This window comes from Colossoma macropomum, unplaced genomic scaffold (assembly GCF_904425465.1).
Source record: "Colossoma macropomum unplaced genomic scaffold, Colossoma_macropomum, whole genome shotgun sequence".
In the NCBI taxonomy this organism is placed as follows: Eukaryota; Metazoa; Chordata; class Actinopteri; order Characiformes; family Serrasalmidae; genus Colossoma; species Colossoma macropomum.
This window is the reverse complement of record NW_023496051.1, coordinates 592,660-607,019: the sequence shown is the minus strand read 5'-3', so window position 1 is coordinate 607,019 and position 14,360 is coordinate 592,660. Positions and strand designations below refer to the sequence as shown.

Below are 14,360 nucleotides of genomic sequence, written 5' to 3'. Positions count from 1 at the left end.
AAATATGTGAAAATGAAACCAACTTTTCTGCAATGGAATGTTAGTTAGATTGGCCTATAAACATTAAATACTGCATCTGTGGGTTGCCAGAATTGTATGTTGCAGTGCAACACCCACCCCAAATATAAAAAGCGAATAGACTCTCATGACTTTTAGCTTTTATTACACTAGCACTGCTGTTTCTTGCCACAGAAACCCACTGGAAATCATTCCTACCCACTATGTACTGGAAGATAGTGGTTTCTATGTACGGTAAACCACAAAGTTCTTAAACCGTAAAGCAAAATGCAAAGCAGGCGTGAGATGTCCTAAATCAAATTGTGCACAAATTATTTTGACCACAAAGCAAATCTTTCTGATGCCACCTTGTGACATGGTCTGAATTTGGATCAAATTTGGGACCATTTGACGTGTTCACATATACACAGAAACCCATGACTCAGCAGCCTGAGACCACTTGAAGAGTGAAAACGCCCTATGGGACCACAGGTTGCTGAAGTGCAAACTTAAACTGAAGCTCATTAGAATTCATTAGAGCTACTCACATTTGGATGTGTAGTTATATCTGTCTCTGTTTCATTGCTGTCTATTGCGTCTGTTCATGAAGATGGACACCAGCCTGGCATTCTGTACAGCTGTTTGGGAAAATCTTTGATTTATGAGGACCTGACAGGGTTTGACAATCTGTGTTCAGCGAGTCATGCTGTGGTTCAGTTATATAAATGCCACCGACTAAATTAACTACAGAAACACGCTGGACTCTGGGGTGGTCAGTTCATTTTTCGGAGAACACCAGCAGCTTCTTTGATTGAATACCCATAGTGTTGGGTTGTCCTCTCACGGTGGAGGGGTGGATGTGGATGTTTTCAGATGTGAGTGCTGTTTATCTCAGGGGGACAGTTTTAGTGGTCTACCAGATCTTGCGGGTGGTTGTTAGGGAGTTCCATTTTCTCTTCTATTTTTTGAGTTTTGGAAACTCCTTCCTTATGGAAGTGTATTATCTTGTATCTGATCTTCGCATAAATATGTATTTTAGCCATTTTAGATGCATTAGAAAGAATCTGATGGTAACTAAAAGTGAGTTTGGGTAGCTGCTTGTGTTAATGAGGTCACTTTGAATGGGAACATATTGTCAGTGACTCCTTTGGGAACGGCTTTCATTGGGAGAACACAGCTGTAACTTGGTTTTAAGATGGAGATGGAAGAGTTAAAGTGGCAGCAGAGTGCACAAAATGAAAGAGTGGACAAATTGAATATTGTTAGTTTTATACTGAGTTTTATACTTTGTACTTGTGTGCAATAGGTTTTAAATATATGTTTCCTCTGGACTCTTTTGTGTGACTTTTGCACAGTACTGTATGTCTATGGTCAGCGTAGTGTAGTGGGTCACACCTCTGCCTTCTACACTGTAGACTGGGGTTCAACCCCCCACCTGGGCAAGCACCCTACTCTATACCAATAAGAGTCCTTGGGCAAGACTCCTAACACTACCTCCGCCTGCTTATGTCGCTCTCGATAAGGGTATCTGCCAAATGCCACAAATATATTTCAGGAAAAAAAGAAAACACTAGAACCATTTGATTTATTTGTTTATTATAGTATCTCTGAAATAAGACAGTTGTGTTTTGGGAGTATATGTCACTGATTTAAGGCTGAAATCCAATAGACTGGAACAAACCTTTAAGTACAGCTTTATTTAGTTAAGTATTTTGCAGCTGTAATGTAGTTGCAGATCCCCCCCACTAGTGGCACCTGGGTTCTGCAGGGGGTCTATTTCTCACTGAACACCCTCAACAAGAAGCTGCCCTCATGGTTCGGCTCATAGGTGGAAGGAATGATGACGTACTGTCCAGGTGGCAGAGCGAAGCGCTGGCTCACTTCACGCTTTGCAGAGTGTTCGGATGTGAAGGCAGCTTTCATAGAAGACAGCACCTCACGGCTCAAGTGGCCACCTTTGTGCTGAAATATACACAAACATTCAACTCAACATATCATTTCTGCATTATTAAATTATTAAGGTATAAACAACATCGATCGGAATGATGCTTCATTCTAGAGAAACCAAGTATTGTTCACAGTGGTCCGAAGACCCCAAAAAAATGCCTCTAAAAGCTAACTCAAAGAAAGTTATAGCGTGTGATGGTTATGAATATGCTGTCTGATGTCTGAAACATTAATTTATGAAAATTTTGGCCAAAAATCTATTTAAAAAATCCATTCATGGAGGAGGGATAAATGCAAGTGAATTGTACACTGCAAAAAATGACACCTTAACAAGAGAAATCATCTTAAATCTAGTCTAAATGTCTATGTGTGGGTCATTTGGGATGGTTGTACAAATATTATAAGATTATTCAACCAATTTCTAGATATTTTTACTTGTTTAAAGTAATTTTATTGAGTTAAATGATCTCAGCTTATTGGCAGATAATTCAACATATTTCAAGCATATTTCTTAAAATACGCAAAATTATCTGCCAAAATAGTGAGACAATTTTACTTAACAAAATCACTCAAAACAACTAAAAAAAGGTCTAGAAATAAATACACCATCCAACTGAGTACAACTAGCAAAACTAGCAAAGATTCATAACGAAGTACCAACTAAAAGCTACCAAACTGAAGAAGAACGCAGAGGCCCGCGACAAAATCCTATCCTATATTTTAATTTTCTATTAATATTGGCCCGTTTCACAATGCGCTGCACTACAGTCCCCAGCATACACTGCAACGTAATGTGTGCTCTGACTCTCCCATCCCAACAACAATGTATAGGACAGCGGTTACACCTCAATTCTACACAGTTCCACACCAGTCATATCACCAAACAACTAACTGCAGTTCAGCCAACATAAACACTTAACGTTAGCTCAGCAGCTCAGAAACTGAGCCCAAATAATAATGAACTGGCAGCAAAGAAAAGATGCCAGGTGTCTAGTTTAAGCAAATGTGTAAGTTTTGACGGAAAGATTTAATGAAATATTCCTGATTAATAATCGATAAACTACATACTGGCTAACTTGAGTATTTGGAGATCTCCTAAACAAAGTAACATTGGAGAGCAGGCTGTAGACTGCATACCTTTGGAATATCACCTCTAAAGAGAATGAACTCAATGAACTCTTGAACTCACAAATTGTAGCTACAAATTAGGGCTGAAAGGAAGGGATTTGTTGGATGACAGTATAAACTATAGCTGAAGTGAAAACTAATAAAAGGGGAATTGTGTTAGATGACGGTACAAATTATAGCTGAAGTGAACTCCTGAACTTGGGTGAAGAAGCTGGTTTTAAGCTTGGTTTTAAGGGTAACCAAAAAAGGTGCAGGGTTTGGATACAGTGGGGACTAAGGTGGTATGGAATTGTGTAAAAAGGGGTGGGATGATTACGTCATCACCCCAAAGAGCAATAACAAGGGATGCCTCGTGATGATATTTGCATTGTGGTTGTCTGGGAACCATCTTGCCGCTTAAAGCTCAATAAAGAGAAGGCCTTTTCCTTCCCTCCACAAGAACTCAGCGACTGAAGTCTTTTTTTATTCTTTTTTATTCGGTCACAGGAGAACAGATCGCCGGTCGCTCCACTCAAACAGGGAATGTATAACTCCACGTTTCAGACGTTGCTAAAGTATATTTGGCGACCGTTTTTTACTCGTGGCCCCCTCCCTCTCTAATCAAGTCGAAAAACTCGGAAGTGCGCCCTCTCCTGGCGACAGCAGAGTAGTGTCGCTTTCCTTGCAGTAGAAAACGCCACCAAGGCTTTCGCTGAACGTCGAAGTGTGAGAGTGGTGTATTATATCGAACATTTATCGAACCTGTCGTATCGCTCTATCGAGGAAAAGTTATATTGCGATACTTATCGTTATCGTTTTATCGCCCAGCCCTACAAGTACCAAAAACAAACTCAAAACCAGCAAGCGCTTTCCAAGTGTGATAGTTAAGTTGCTTTGACTTGCTTTGAGTAGTAAAGTAGTGGCAGTAAGAGTAGCTGGTGCACTGCAAAAAATAGTTTATTGGCAAATAAAACTGTCAGTATATCTAAACCAATGCACTAACATAAATCCATCTATTCAGTCATACATACCTCTTTTGGAACAAACACACACAAAAGAATACTGATCCTGTTGTTAGGCATTCCTATCACGTGTTGATTGAGATATTACACACATATGGCCTTGTAGGAATAGCGTGATGTCTTACCGGATAGACAGCAAAGCAAATGTTGTTGAAGTCATGTCCGAGCTTTCTCTCTTTGCGCATGTCTTTCTGCATCAGACCCACAAGTACAGAGCAGGTATGCGTACCACCCTGGCTCTTGTGATCCAGATTTATCACAAACTGGGGGTTGGAGCTGAATGTAGCTGCAGAAAACAGATATACACACCACTTTAATAGAAACACCTACTGTTCTTTCTACTCACACTGAGTACCTTATTGACAGCAACTCTATCTGTCTAGTCGTGTCCAATTAAAGACTGCAAAATTTGTGAACCAACTTCTACCCTGTTCCTCAATGCTCGGCTGCTGTTGAGCAGATGTGTATTTTGGTGGCGCTGGTATCAAACACAGCGGTGGCTTTGTTGGCAGAATCCTACCATTGATGAGGATGGCTAACACAAACCAGTATGGCAATGGACACACTACAGTCTTCAATTTTTCACCACCAAGGTAGGCAAGAAAACTAGCAACAGAGTGTTGGGCACCCAAGGCTCATCACTACACAAGAGCAGCAAAGGCTATTCTGCCTGGTCCAAAGTCACAGAAATGTTTAAGAATGCTTATGGAATGTGTCACAACACACAGCGCAGGGCAACTTGCAGGTTAACCCCAAGAGATCAGCCGTTCCTTCCCAACTGAACTAACTTTAGCTCAAACTACAACTGACTGCACAAAGCAGGAGGTGAGCGCAGCAGTATTCAACTGCAGAGCCGCAGCACTATAGACCCCACACTTTCAGACCTGCACCCTGCGCCTGTGCAGGAAGTGCAGGCACACTTTCGGCTCTCTTGAGTATGACAGTAAATGGTGGATTGAACCTCTGCTAAGTTACTCTTATTAGATCAAAGAAACCATTTTTTAACAGAGAAACTGTTTGTATTTATCATAATATGTTTGGTTCTTTCAGTAGTAAGGTATACTTTGGTACGGAGGGATGCCCTTACACATGCACAGGTGTAAATCATTACTGATTAGCCGCTCGTTCACATGGCCTGACTCTCAGTCTTCCAGCCAACGCTTAATCACACCACACACTTTTTTATTTATTGTTTTATTTCCTGATCACATAGTGTTTGAGAGGTTCTATAGACATTCCACACTGCCTTCTTTGTCCTCCATGTCGTAAAACGCAAGGTATGGTAGCTACTTAGCCTCTCAACTAGAGACCCACTAACATAATTTTTTCTCTTCCAATATGATACCTGATCCATGAGTATCGGCCAATACTGAGTACCGATGCCAGTACTGACTCTATGCGGTTGTCTGTACGTGTAAATTTCTCAAGTCATTTGTCTCAAACCAAGGCTAAAGGCTATCATTACTTCAAGAGACCGGCAGTTCCTTCAATATGTCTTTCTAATGTTCACTCTGTCAGTAACAACCTGGACTAACATTAACTCAGACTGCGACTGATCACACAGTGGGAAATGAGTGATGACTGAAAGAAGACTTCATTGAGGTAAGAGACTCCCGTTAGCATGTTTTACACTGTTTGTGTGTTGCGTTATGTGGTGTGTTCCTGAGATATCAGTGAAACCAAAAGCTTAAGAAGAGTTCCAACTGATATCACCCATTGCTGTTGCCTTTTCCAGGAAAATTGACATTACAGATTTTGTCATGAGTATTTTTGCTGCTGCTTGTCATTACACACCACTGATGTGTTGGTCAGTTTCATCAACTAGCTGTGTGCATGCGTGTCAGAAATTGCTTTGTGGTATCGGTCATAGGTATCCCCATCTCCAATACGATTCTCCATTTAAGTGTCAGTATTGGTGCCGATACTGATATGGTATCAATATCGGTGCAACTCTACTTTCAACCACTATGTAACATCATATCCGGAGCTGAGATTGTGGATGTGACAGCCCGGGTCTGAGAATGCAGTACTGCAACCCTGCAGTTAGGGCCTCTTCGGTTCATTTTCCTGCATCCTTAAGCCATTCAGCTAAACGGGCTAGCCTTTTTCAGTGTAATTAGACTGTAAAGAGACAAGAATATAAGGTGATTGGTATTTGAAGCATACCTGTGTTTTTAATGGAGCCACCTGCAGTTGAGCCACTCTTCCAGTTGCCCTCAAACTGCTGAAGGGCCCACTGACCAACATGATCACTGCTTGGAAGGTCTGGAGTCAGGTTACAGATCTCCACCTTTGAGTACCGCTGCACAAAGTCTGAATATGCCATCCTGAAAGAGGGATAAACAGAAAAGCAAAGAGAACGAGAGTCATGGGCAAAGAGAGCACCTGAAAGATTTAAAGTTGCTTTTTTTGTACTAAGAAGAAGCAGGATCTCAGTCAGTGAGACTCACCAGAACTCACCGTCATCTGCCGAATAATTGAGTTTGTTCTTTTCCTGCGGCAGAACATGGTCCCACTCCTTGGAACTAAGGAAGATAATACAAGGATCTTACCCAAGTTGATCACTCGGTATTAGTGTGATCCACGGCTAATTGAAAGACTTACTTGTCGCTCCAAGCGCCGTTCCACTCTTTGTGTCCCCAGGGGTTCCTGAGGCGCACCAGCTGCACCAGACGTCCACCCACATGAACCTACCGCAGTGAAATATCACCCAAAGACCAGTTGCACATTTGTGTGTCATATCAGTGAGAACATCATCATTCGGTAACCCATCGATTAAGCAACAGGAGTCACTCAGTTGTTATTATTATTTAAGAATACAATATTTAAATCTTGCCAGTTGTTTGTGAAATCCTCTTTTGAAAAAGTCACTAGGCCTCAATGCTATTTTACACCCACAGTAATACTTTAAAAGGAAACATGCAAAACTACATAATGTGTAGCAAGAGTAAATGTTTAATGAACCAAATACTGAAAGTTCCTTTTATTCTTTTCAGCATAAAATGATGGAATCTTTGCATGAAATGTAAGTCGACTTCAAAACTCGCCGTACTGGTGTGTTTTAGCTGTGATGATATTTTACACATGGAAGAAACCAATTCTGTGACTGGCTGATAGCAGAATAAACCTTTGCTTCATAACGGAGAATCTCCCTTATAACCTACTACCGAATTTTACCTAATTTTTTTTCCCAATTCCACCCACTAGCTAGGTCTCCCCAATCACTCCAAGCTGGGAGGGTTAAGGCTAGTGTGTGCTTCCTCTGAGACACTTGAAGCACCAACACATCAAACTGCCGCTAGCACAATGTCATTGGACAACTCAACATGTTCGTAGGAGAATGCTAATTCTGTTACATCAGCCAACAGATGCCCGTATTGGCTAGCATCATGTTGAGTGATGGAGAGATGCTACCCAGAGACAGCAAGGCCAACAGACTATAGAAGTCTGGTTCTAACTCTGTATGTTTTATCCCATATGCATTTTGCCACTGAACATCTGAATTACAAGGTCGTTGTGAAGGTGAAATATGAATATTGCTACATGTAAGCTAATACTGTTATGCTGAATTGATATCATGAAAGAGGCAATTACAGAAAAACACCCCAAACAAACCAGCGGCCTAAAGTACAATAATATTGTAGTGTGTTCAAGAAATGTTTTGGCATGTTAGTTTTTGGTTATATGTTCTCTAGTATTTATTGCACTTGATTCATTTTGCTATGGACTCTTATTGTAGAGGGTGGGGCTAGGAACCACCCTGGAGATGTGTGTATATATGTATGTGTGTATGTGTGAACAAAGAGAGAGAGAGTGAGAGACATGAGCTGGTTAGAGTGCGAACTGTTAGAGAAAAAAAAGAAAACGGTGGCTGGCGACAGCTGGAAAATAAAATCCCACTTCTGACACCAACTGTAGCGCTCACTGCTATTAAAAGAGACACTACTTTCACACAAGTCATGATGGCGTTATTTTCCAGCTGTTGTCAGCCACGGCCACACTGTACATAAGAGGAGTCTTTTAAAAACTACTATTATTAAAGTCCATTTAAAATGACTTGTTAAACTGTAGGAGCAATATCTTACCTAAACAAGTTAGCCTACAACGCTGCTTTACTTTCGGCTTTTGTGACGTTGTTTGTCGCTCCCTGCAGTTAATCATATATACGATCTCTTCATATACTTATGAAATATACATAAAAAAAATGCACATCCCAAGATAAGACCAGGGTTTATGATCATGCATGTGCACATGAGCAAATATACACAGTGCGCAAGATGAGTTTGTGTCTGACCTCTACGGCCGCTGTGATGGAGTAAGCATGTGTCTTGACCAGCTGCTCCTTGGTTACAGCCTCTGTTTCGTTTGCGCTGGCCTGCTCGAAAATGCAATACATTGGAGCGTTAGAGCTTTTTGTTTGGGATGCGAGAACATTTTTATATTTTATACTTTCATATGTCAACAGAACTTGCGTGGGACTGATATTAAACCTGCTTATCAGTTACCGCTTACTTACAGATATGGACGTGCTCAGCAATGAACCCCGGCTCAGTGCTTTCTTTATGATATTAAACAGGTTGGAAGGAGCTTTGTTGAGCTCGTAGCGCTCTGCGATGCCTCCAGTGAAGTCCTCAAAGCCTTCAGTAGCACTTCCTCCTTTCAGAGCCTCATAACTGCCATTTACCCTGAAGAGCAATGAGAGACAACATCTCAGTCACACTGCTTTACAGCTCCATCAGGAGCTGACCCACAAGAATAGCAGAATTTAATATTGCAACAATACAAGTACTCTAATAAGAAATTCAGGACAACATTTCCTGGGATTTCTATTGCAATGCATTTGCATCCAGTCATATGCCTGCAAATAAGCCTCATGCTGGCTTTACACAATGAAACCTTAATGCAACTTCAGTTGCTTGAAACCTACCTGCAACCAAATTGCAATTGAGTTGCATAATGTATAGCATCCTGCAACTCAACTGAAGCTCAATGTCGTGTGATATATTTGACCTCTTAACATCTATGAATTACTCAGTAACTATAATAAAACTACTAAATAAAGTATGAACAGTGAGCTCTATAATTATTGGCACCCTTGGGTAAAAAAAAGTCATGTTAAAATGTCTTTGTGGTTAAATAGCTCACACTGAACATATGAGAAAAATGTAAGCTTTTGACTTTAGGAATTTAAATATATTTAGAAAACATAAACTCTTTCCAATTTTTAAACAAAACCACAATTATTACCACCACTGCATTTAATTCCTTTACTGCAAAATTCTCAAAGTTTTCTGGAGACATTCCTTGTACATCTGCGACTTGGTGAGTAAAAGATTCTGCTTCTAATTTATACAAAATAACCATGATTTAAATCACAGTAACAATATTAGACATGCTTTTCCCAAATTATTGAAGCATTTTTGTGTAAATTTGGACACATGTTTGGGATCATTGTCCTGCCAAATGATCAAACCATTACCCAGTTTCAGTGTTTTATCAGAGGTAGACACATTTTCATCTCCTGATACTTAATGGAGTCCGTGATGATCCACCTAAAATAAGGTTCACTACAGCTCTGGTTGTTTTAACCTTCTTAATTATTGCCTTTACAGTGGATATGAGCATTTTCAGGCATGTAGCTATTTTTTTATAGCCATTGCCTAATTTATGAGGACTGAAGAATTTGGCCTCTATGTCATCTTATATTTATGCTCCAGTGAAACAGGAAGTAATTGATGACCATGTAAGAGCTCTTGAACACTCAAGTGGACTTTAAAAAAGTGGATTTTACCAATTTTTCCCAAGGATGCCAACAGTAATGGAGCTAACTGTGGTCCATAAGGGGTTACACCAGGGGTCTAAAGGTTTGAGCTATGAAATTAGGACATCAAATGGTAACATGCACTCACTTTGCATAGGCCTTCTCCAGCAGTGCGCTCCAGAATTCATTTTTGTCAAGTGAGTGAACAAACACCAGCTTTCCATTTCTGGTGGGCAGTAAGTCATCAATGACAACGTCCACCCACTGTCCATACTGCCACAGCTGTGGAGAGGAAGATTTAATGAAGCATCAGCAGCGTGACTCCATGTCTAGACCAAGTTTCGAGAGTTTAGCCCAGCAGACCCCAGTATCTGATGTGTTTTTGTGTGATATGGGCCCTGAGGGCAGCACAGTTGCACAGTGGGTAGCATTGTCCCCTCACAGCAAGAAGGGTTCAGTTCCCCGGCCGGGCAACCAGGTCTCCTCGTGTCTGCATGTTTCCTCTGGGTGCTCTGTTTTCCTCCCACAGTCTAAAGACATGCAGTTAGGCCAATTGGACATGCTTTATTGCCCCTATGTGTGAATGTCTATGTGCCTGCCCTGTGATGGTCTGCCAACCTGTCCACGGTGTTTCCTGCCTTCTGCCCAATAACCGCTGGGATAGGCTCCAGCGACCCCGTGACCCAGAGGGATAAGCAGCTTACATAATGTGTGTATGTGTGATGTGGGCAGTTTAAAAAAGCAAAAAAAAAAAACATGCATTACAAATGAAAAAATGTTCTACCTGGAAATGAAAGATGCCAGCATAGTTTTCCTCAAAGTTCTGTTTAGGATGAATCACTCGTGCCAGAATGTCTGGGTCCAGAGTCAGAGAGGCGATAGCTGCCATCAGCCAGCAATCACCTGCAGGGATAAAGGTACATATAATTTCCTCATTACCATCATTCCTGGTGAGCAAAATTAATATAACATAAAAAATAGATTTATTTTTAATTTTTTGAGAACAAAAGTCACCAGACCTCTTTGAGGGAGGGTTGAAAAGGGAACAGGCTAAGCTGGCTGTGTTGGAAGTAGCCTACTACATACTGCTTGCATACACAATAAGTGGTTTGTGTAATCAAACTGCTGAGCTTTGTTCTTTGCAAGTAGATGAGAGATTCATGTTGAGAACAAAGTCACCCCAAACTCACCTAAAGCCCCTTGGTTAATGTCAGCCTTTGTAGCTCCGCCGACAATGAACTTAGGGTTTTGAATGATTTCCTGAAACGCACCACACAGACACACAACTCAACATCATACACATCAGCAGGAGCATTTAGCGCTCTTTAACTGCCCTATTATTCTAAAGTTCTACAATTCAGTGGTTGAGATATACAAACCCAGTTCCAAAAAAGTTGAGAGTGTATGTGAAATGCAGATAAGAATCCACTTTGGCCTGTATTTTAAATACAGCAGTGCAAAGACAAGATATTTAATGTTCAGCTTCATTGTTTTTTGTAAATATATGCTCATTCTAAAACTGATGCCTGCAGCAAGTTCCAAAAAAGTCGGGACAGGAGCAACGTAAGATTAGGAATGTTGTTCCATGCTCAGCTAGCATTTTAAAACAAGTGATGTAATCATGCTTGGATACAGAAGGAGCATCCAGGAAAGGCCCAGTCTTTATGGGCAAGGATGTGTCGAGGCTCGTCACTCTGCCAACAAATGCATCAGCAAATAGTCCAGTGGTTTGATGTGAAATCGTTCATTGTATAGAAACTTACTGTCTTACTTATTTCTTTACAGTGATCATGACGTCTACAACACAAATACAGTCATTTTATTTACCATCCAAAATAACCAGAGAACCTCTGAGTTTTTATATGTAATGTTGATGATGGTAAAATAGTGCTGAATCTGAAAAATCTGAAAAAGTTTTATTTTACATTATAACAAGAGTATCATAAAATATATGAGACATCAAGCAGAGTATTCTCAAGTATTTTTTGTAATATCTTTCTGTAATGTAGCTTTCAGAGATATTAACCCTTAGAATCCAAAACCACGTAAAATTCATAGTTGATTTCTAGACTTCATAACTTTAGAACGGTTTAAGCTACAGACATAATACACATATCAGGACATTCAGCACCCCAAAGTAGTTACTAGCTAGCTAACGTGACATCAGTGAGCTGCGACGTCAGCATCAGTGAGTAATTCGGCTCGGAAAATCACCGAAAATCTTGATATTATTGCTCTGTTTTTTGGCCTTCATATTCCAACAAAGTGTTAAAATAGCGACATGATTCACACATCAGAACACTCAGAAGAACCTGTCCTCACAATTCAGAGTGATTTCATCCACCTTTGACCATCCATCAGCCAGCAATCCAGCTCCAAAATCACCCAAACCCCACTCACTGCTGTTATTTTACTGCTTTTAGCCTTCATATTATAAACAAAGGGTTAAAAATAGCAACAAGATTCACAATCAGAACACTCAGAGAAACCTGCCATCACTGGTAATCTAAGCAAGCAGGTTGTATAAGAAAGCCCAAAAAGGACAAATGCTGTCCACAAATTGTGGACTCACCTTGGGCCTTTTCCACACCACTCCTTTGGCCTCGTCAGAATTTGGGCCAAGCAAGTTGAAGCCCAAAGACTCGGGCGCAGCTGGAAACGTTGGATCTGAGAATAACGCTTTCTTGCTCAGGCACTGAGCCTTCAGTGCTTCGTAGTCTTGGTTGAGATACTTAACAGCCTTGTTAGAAGCTGCCATTTCCGAATGTCAGTGGAGCGTCTTCAAATGTCTTAATCTTCGGGTTCTTTAGGTGGCGTCCGAGTGTCCACTCGCTGTCCTGCTGAGGTTTTTAAACCTTTTCACCCAAAGACGGCTTTGTTACTTTGAATTCAAATTCAAAGTGGCATAATGTACAGTCACTGTTTGGTTTCATTTGCATTGACAAACACTTTGGGATTTATCAGCCACACAGTGCAGTAAAACACAGCCTACTTTGGAAATGTGCTTGTGTGATATGCTGAACTGAAAATGCATTTCCTGCATGATGTTTGTCGGTGGTCCTCTGGTTCTAAAATTAAAAGTATTAATTAATAATTATAAAGTGTGCCAAAATGTATGTGTTCGTGCTCACTCCTGGTAGAATGACACGTTTTCTGGATGTTGTTGATATGCAGCCTCTGCTTTGTGTAGTAAAGCCTTAACTTGCCTTTGTATATGCAGCGGAAAGTGTTTTCCGAAGTATTCCCGGGCCCGTGTGGTTACGCTCATTACTGAAGCATGCCTGTGTTTAATGCTGATGGAATAAATGGAAAATGTTCCCAATATATGGTTAAAGAGAACATCATTCTCTTATATTAAGAGGTATACATAGGAAAGTACCAGAGAACTCTAAGCAGAGGCCTATAAGTGAACTGTTGGACCTTAAACATAAGTAGGCCAGTTGTATAAGGGTTACATAAAGCAGAGGTGGGAACAAGTCACTAAGTTGCAAGCAACAAGTAAGTCACATCTTCACACTCAAGTCCTGAGTGAAGTCCCAAGTCAAGATAGTCGAGTCTTGATTCAAGTCCCGAGTCAGTACAGGCAAGTCTGGAGTCGAATCCCAAGTCAATAGTCCTAATCTTTGAGTCCTAAACAAGTCAGTCTGCATTCTTCAGCTCATTTAAGGCCATAATACTGAATAAAGGTGACAGTACTGTAGCCTTTTAATGACAGTGTGTTAGCAGTGTGTGGCTGTATATACATTTTTTATTATTAATTTAATATAATACTATATTATTAATTTAATAATTTTACTATAATATAAGTACTACTGAACTTAATAAAAAAACTCTATATTTGAAGAAAATTTTTGATGATTTTTGGGATCATTGGGCGCACAGGATAAAGATAAGAACTAGCTCAGCCAACTAAAAACAACCGCTAGTTTGAATTGAATTTAGACGACAACAGAAACCAAAACCGCCGAGCTGAACAAAGTTTACAGAACACACAGCAAAATAATGGTGAATATATGAAGCTGAAGTTGATTTTTTTTTCAACAGCTTCTTATTAGAATTTTCCGTTCCACCTTAAATGGTCCAGCAGTTACGTTCCGGCGCCTGACTGCTGTACCATTTAAGGTGGAAGAGAAAATTCAGAAGCTGTTCAAATTGGTCAGATAGAGAGCTGTTTCTTTTGTTTCGCTACTCTATAGCCAAAAAAATAACTAAATAAATAATTGCAGGCGATGGTTACATTTTTGATCAAAAATTGATAAAAATAACATTTTCTGTTGGCATTTACATGTCAAATAATGGCACATCTGAGTAGCCCAGGGTCTCCTGAAAAGAACAACACACAGCATGTGTGACTGTCTCATGTAAATACTTTATAATTGTAATTGTAATTGACCAAAAAAAACAAAAAAATTTTAGGGTTCTAAGGGTTAAGAGTTAATAACGTTATGAAATTCCTCACATTTGTGTGTTGAGAGACTTTGTTCTGAAATGTATTGCAGGCACCATTTTTGGAATTAGCCTTTGTT

At 40.2% G+C, this 14,360-nt stretch overlaps 1 protein-coding gene across 1 annotated transcript; it reads right to left on the bottom strand.

The window, feature by feature from the left end:
• Positions 1–1,770: 1,770 nt before the first annotated feature.
• On the bottom strand, positions 1,771–12,662 carry LOC118804562 (calpain-2 catalytic subunit-like). The gene is made up of 11 exons (XM_036565061.1): positions 12,407–12,662; positions 11,025–11,094; positions 10,619–10,737; positions 9,983–10,116; positions 8,590–8,758; positions 8,368–8,448; positions 6,678–6,763; positions 6,524–6,598; positions 6,240–6,400; positions 4,199–4,359; positions 1,771–1,959 (listed from the first exon to the last, which is right to left on the bottom strand). Exons 1-11 carry the CDS (start codon positions 12,590–12,592, stop codon positions 1,771–1,773), a joined length of 1,431 nt encoding a protein of 476 aa, XP_036420954.1. The 5' UTR covers positions 12,593–12,662.
• Positions 12,663–14,360: the final 1,698 nt, after the last annotated feature.

Coding starts and splice junctions, on each gene's coding strand:
- LOC118804562 (XM_036565061.1), bottom strand. CDS start 12,592: ATGGCAGCTTCTAACAAGGCTGTTAAGTATCTCAACCAAGACTACGAA. Junction 4,360..6,239: donor TGGCTCCATTAAAAACACAG/GTATGCTTCAAA, acceptor TGTTTTCTGCAG/CTACATTCAGCTCCAACCCC. Junction 1,960..4,198: donor TTTGCTTTGCTGTCTATCCG/GTAAGACATCAC, acceptor TGTATATTTCAG/CACAAAGGTGGCCACTTGAG.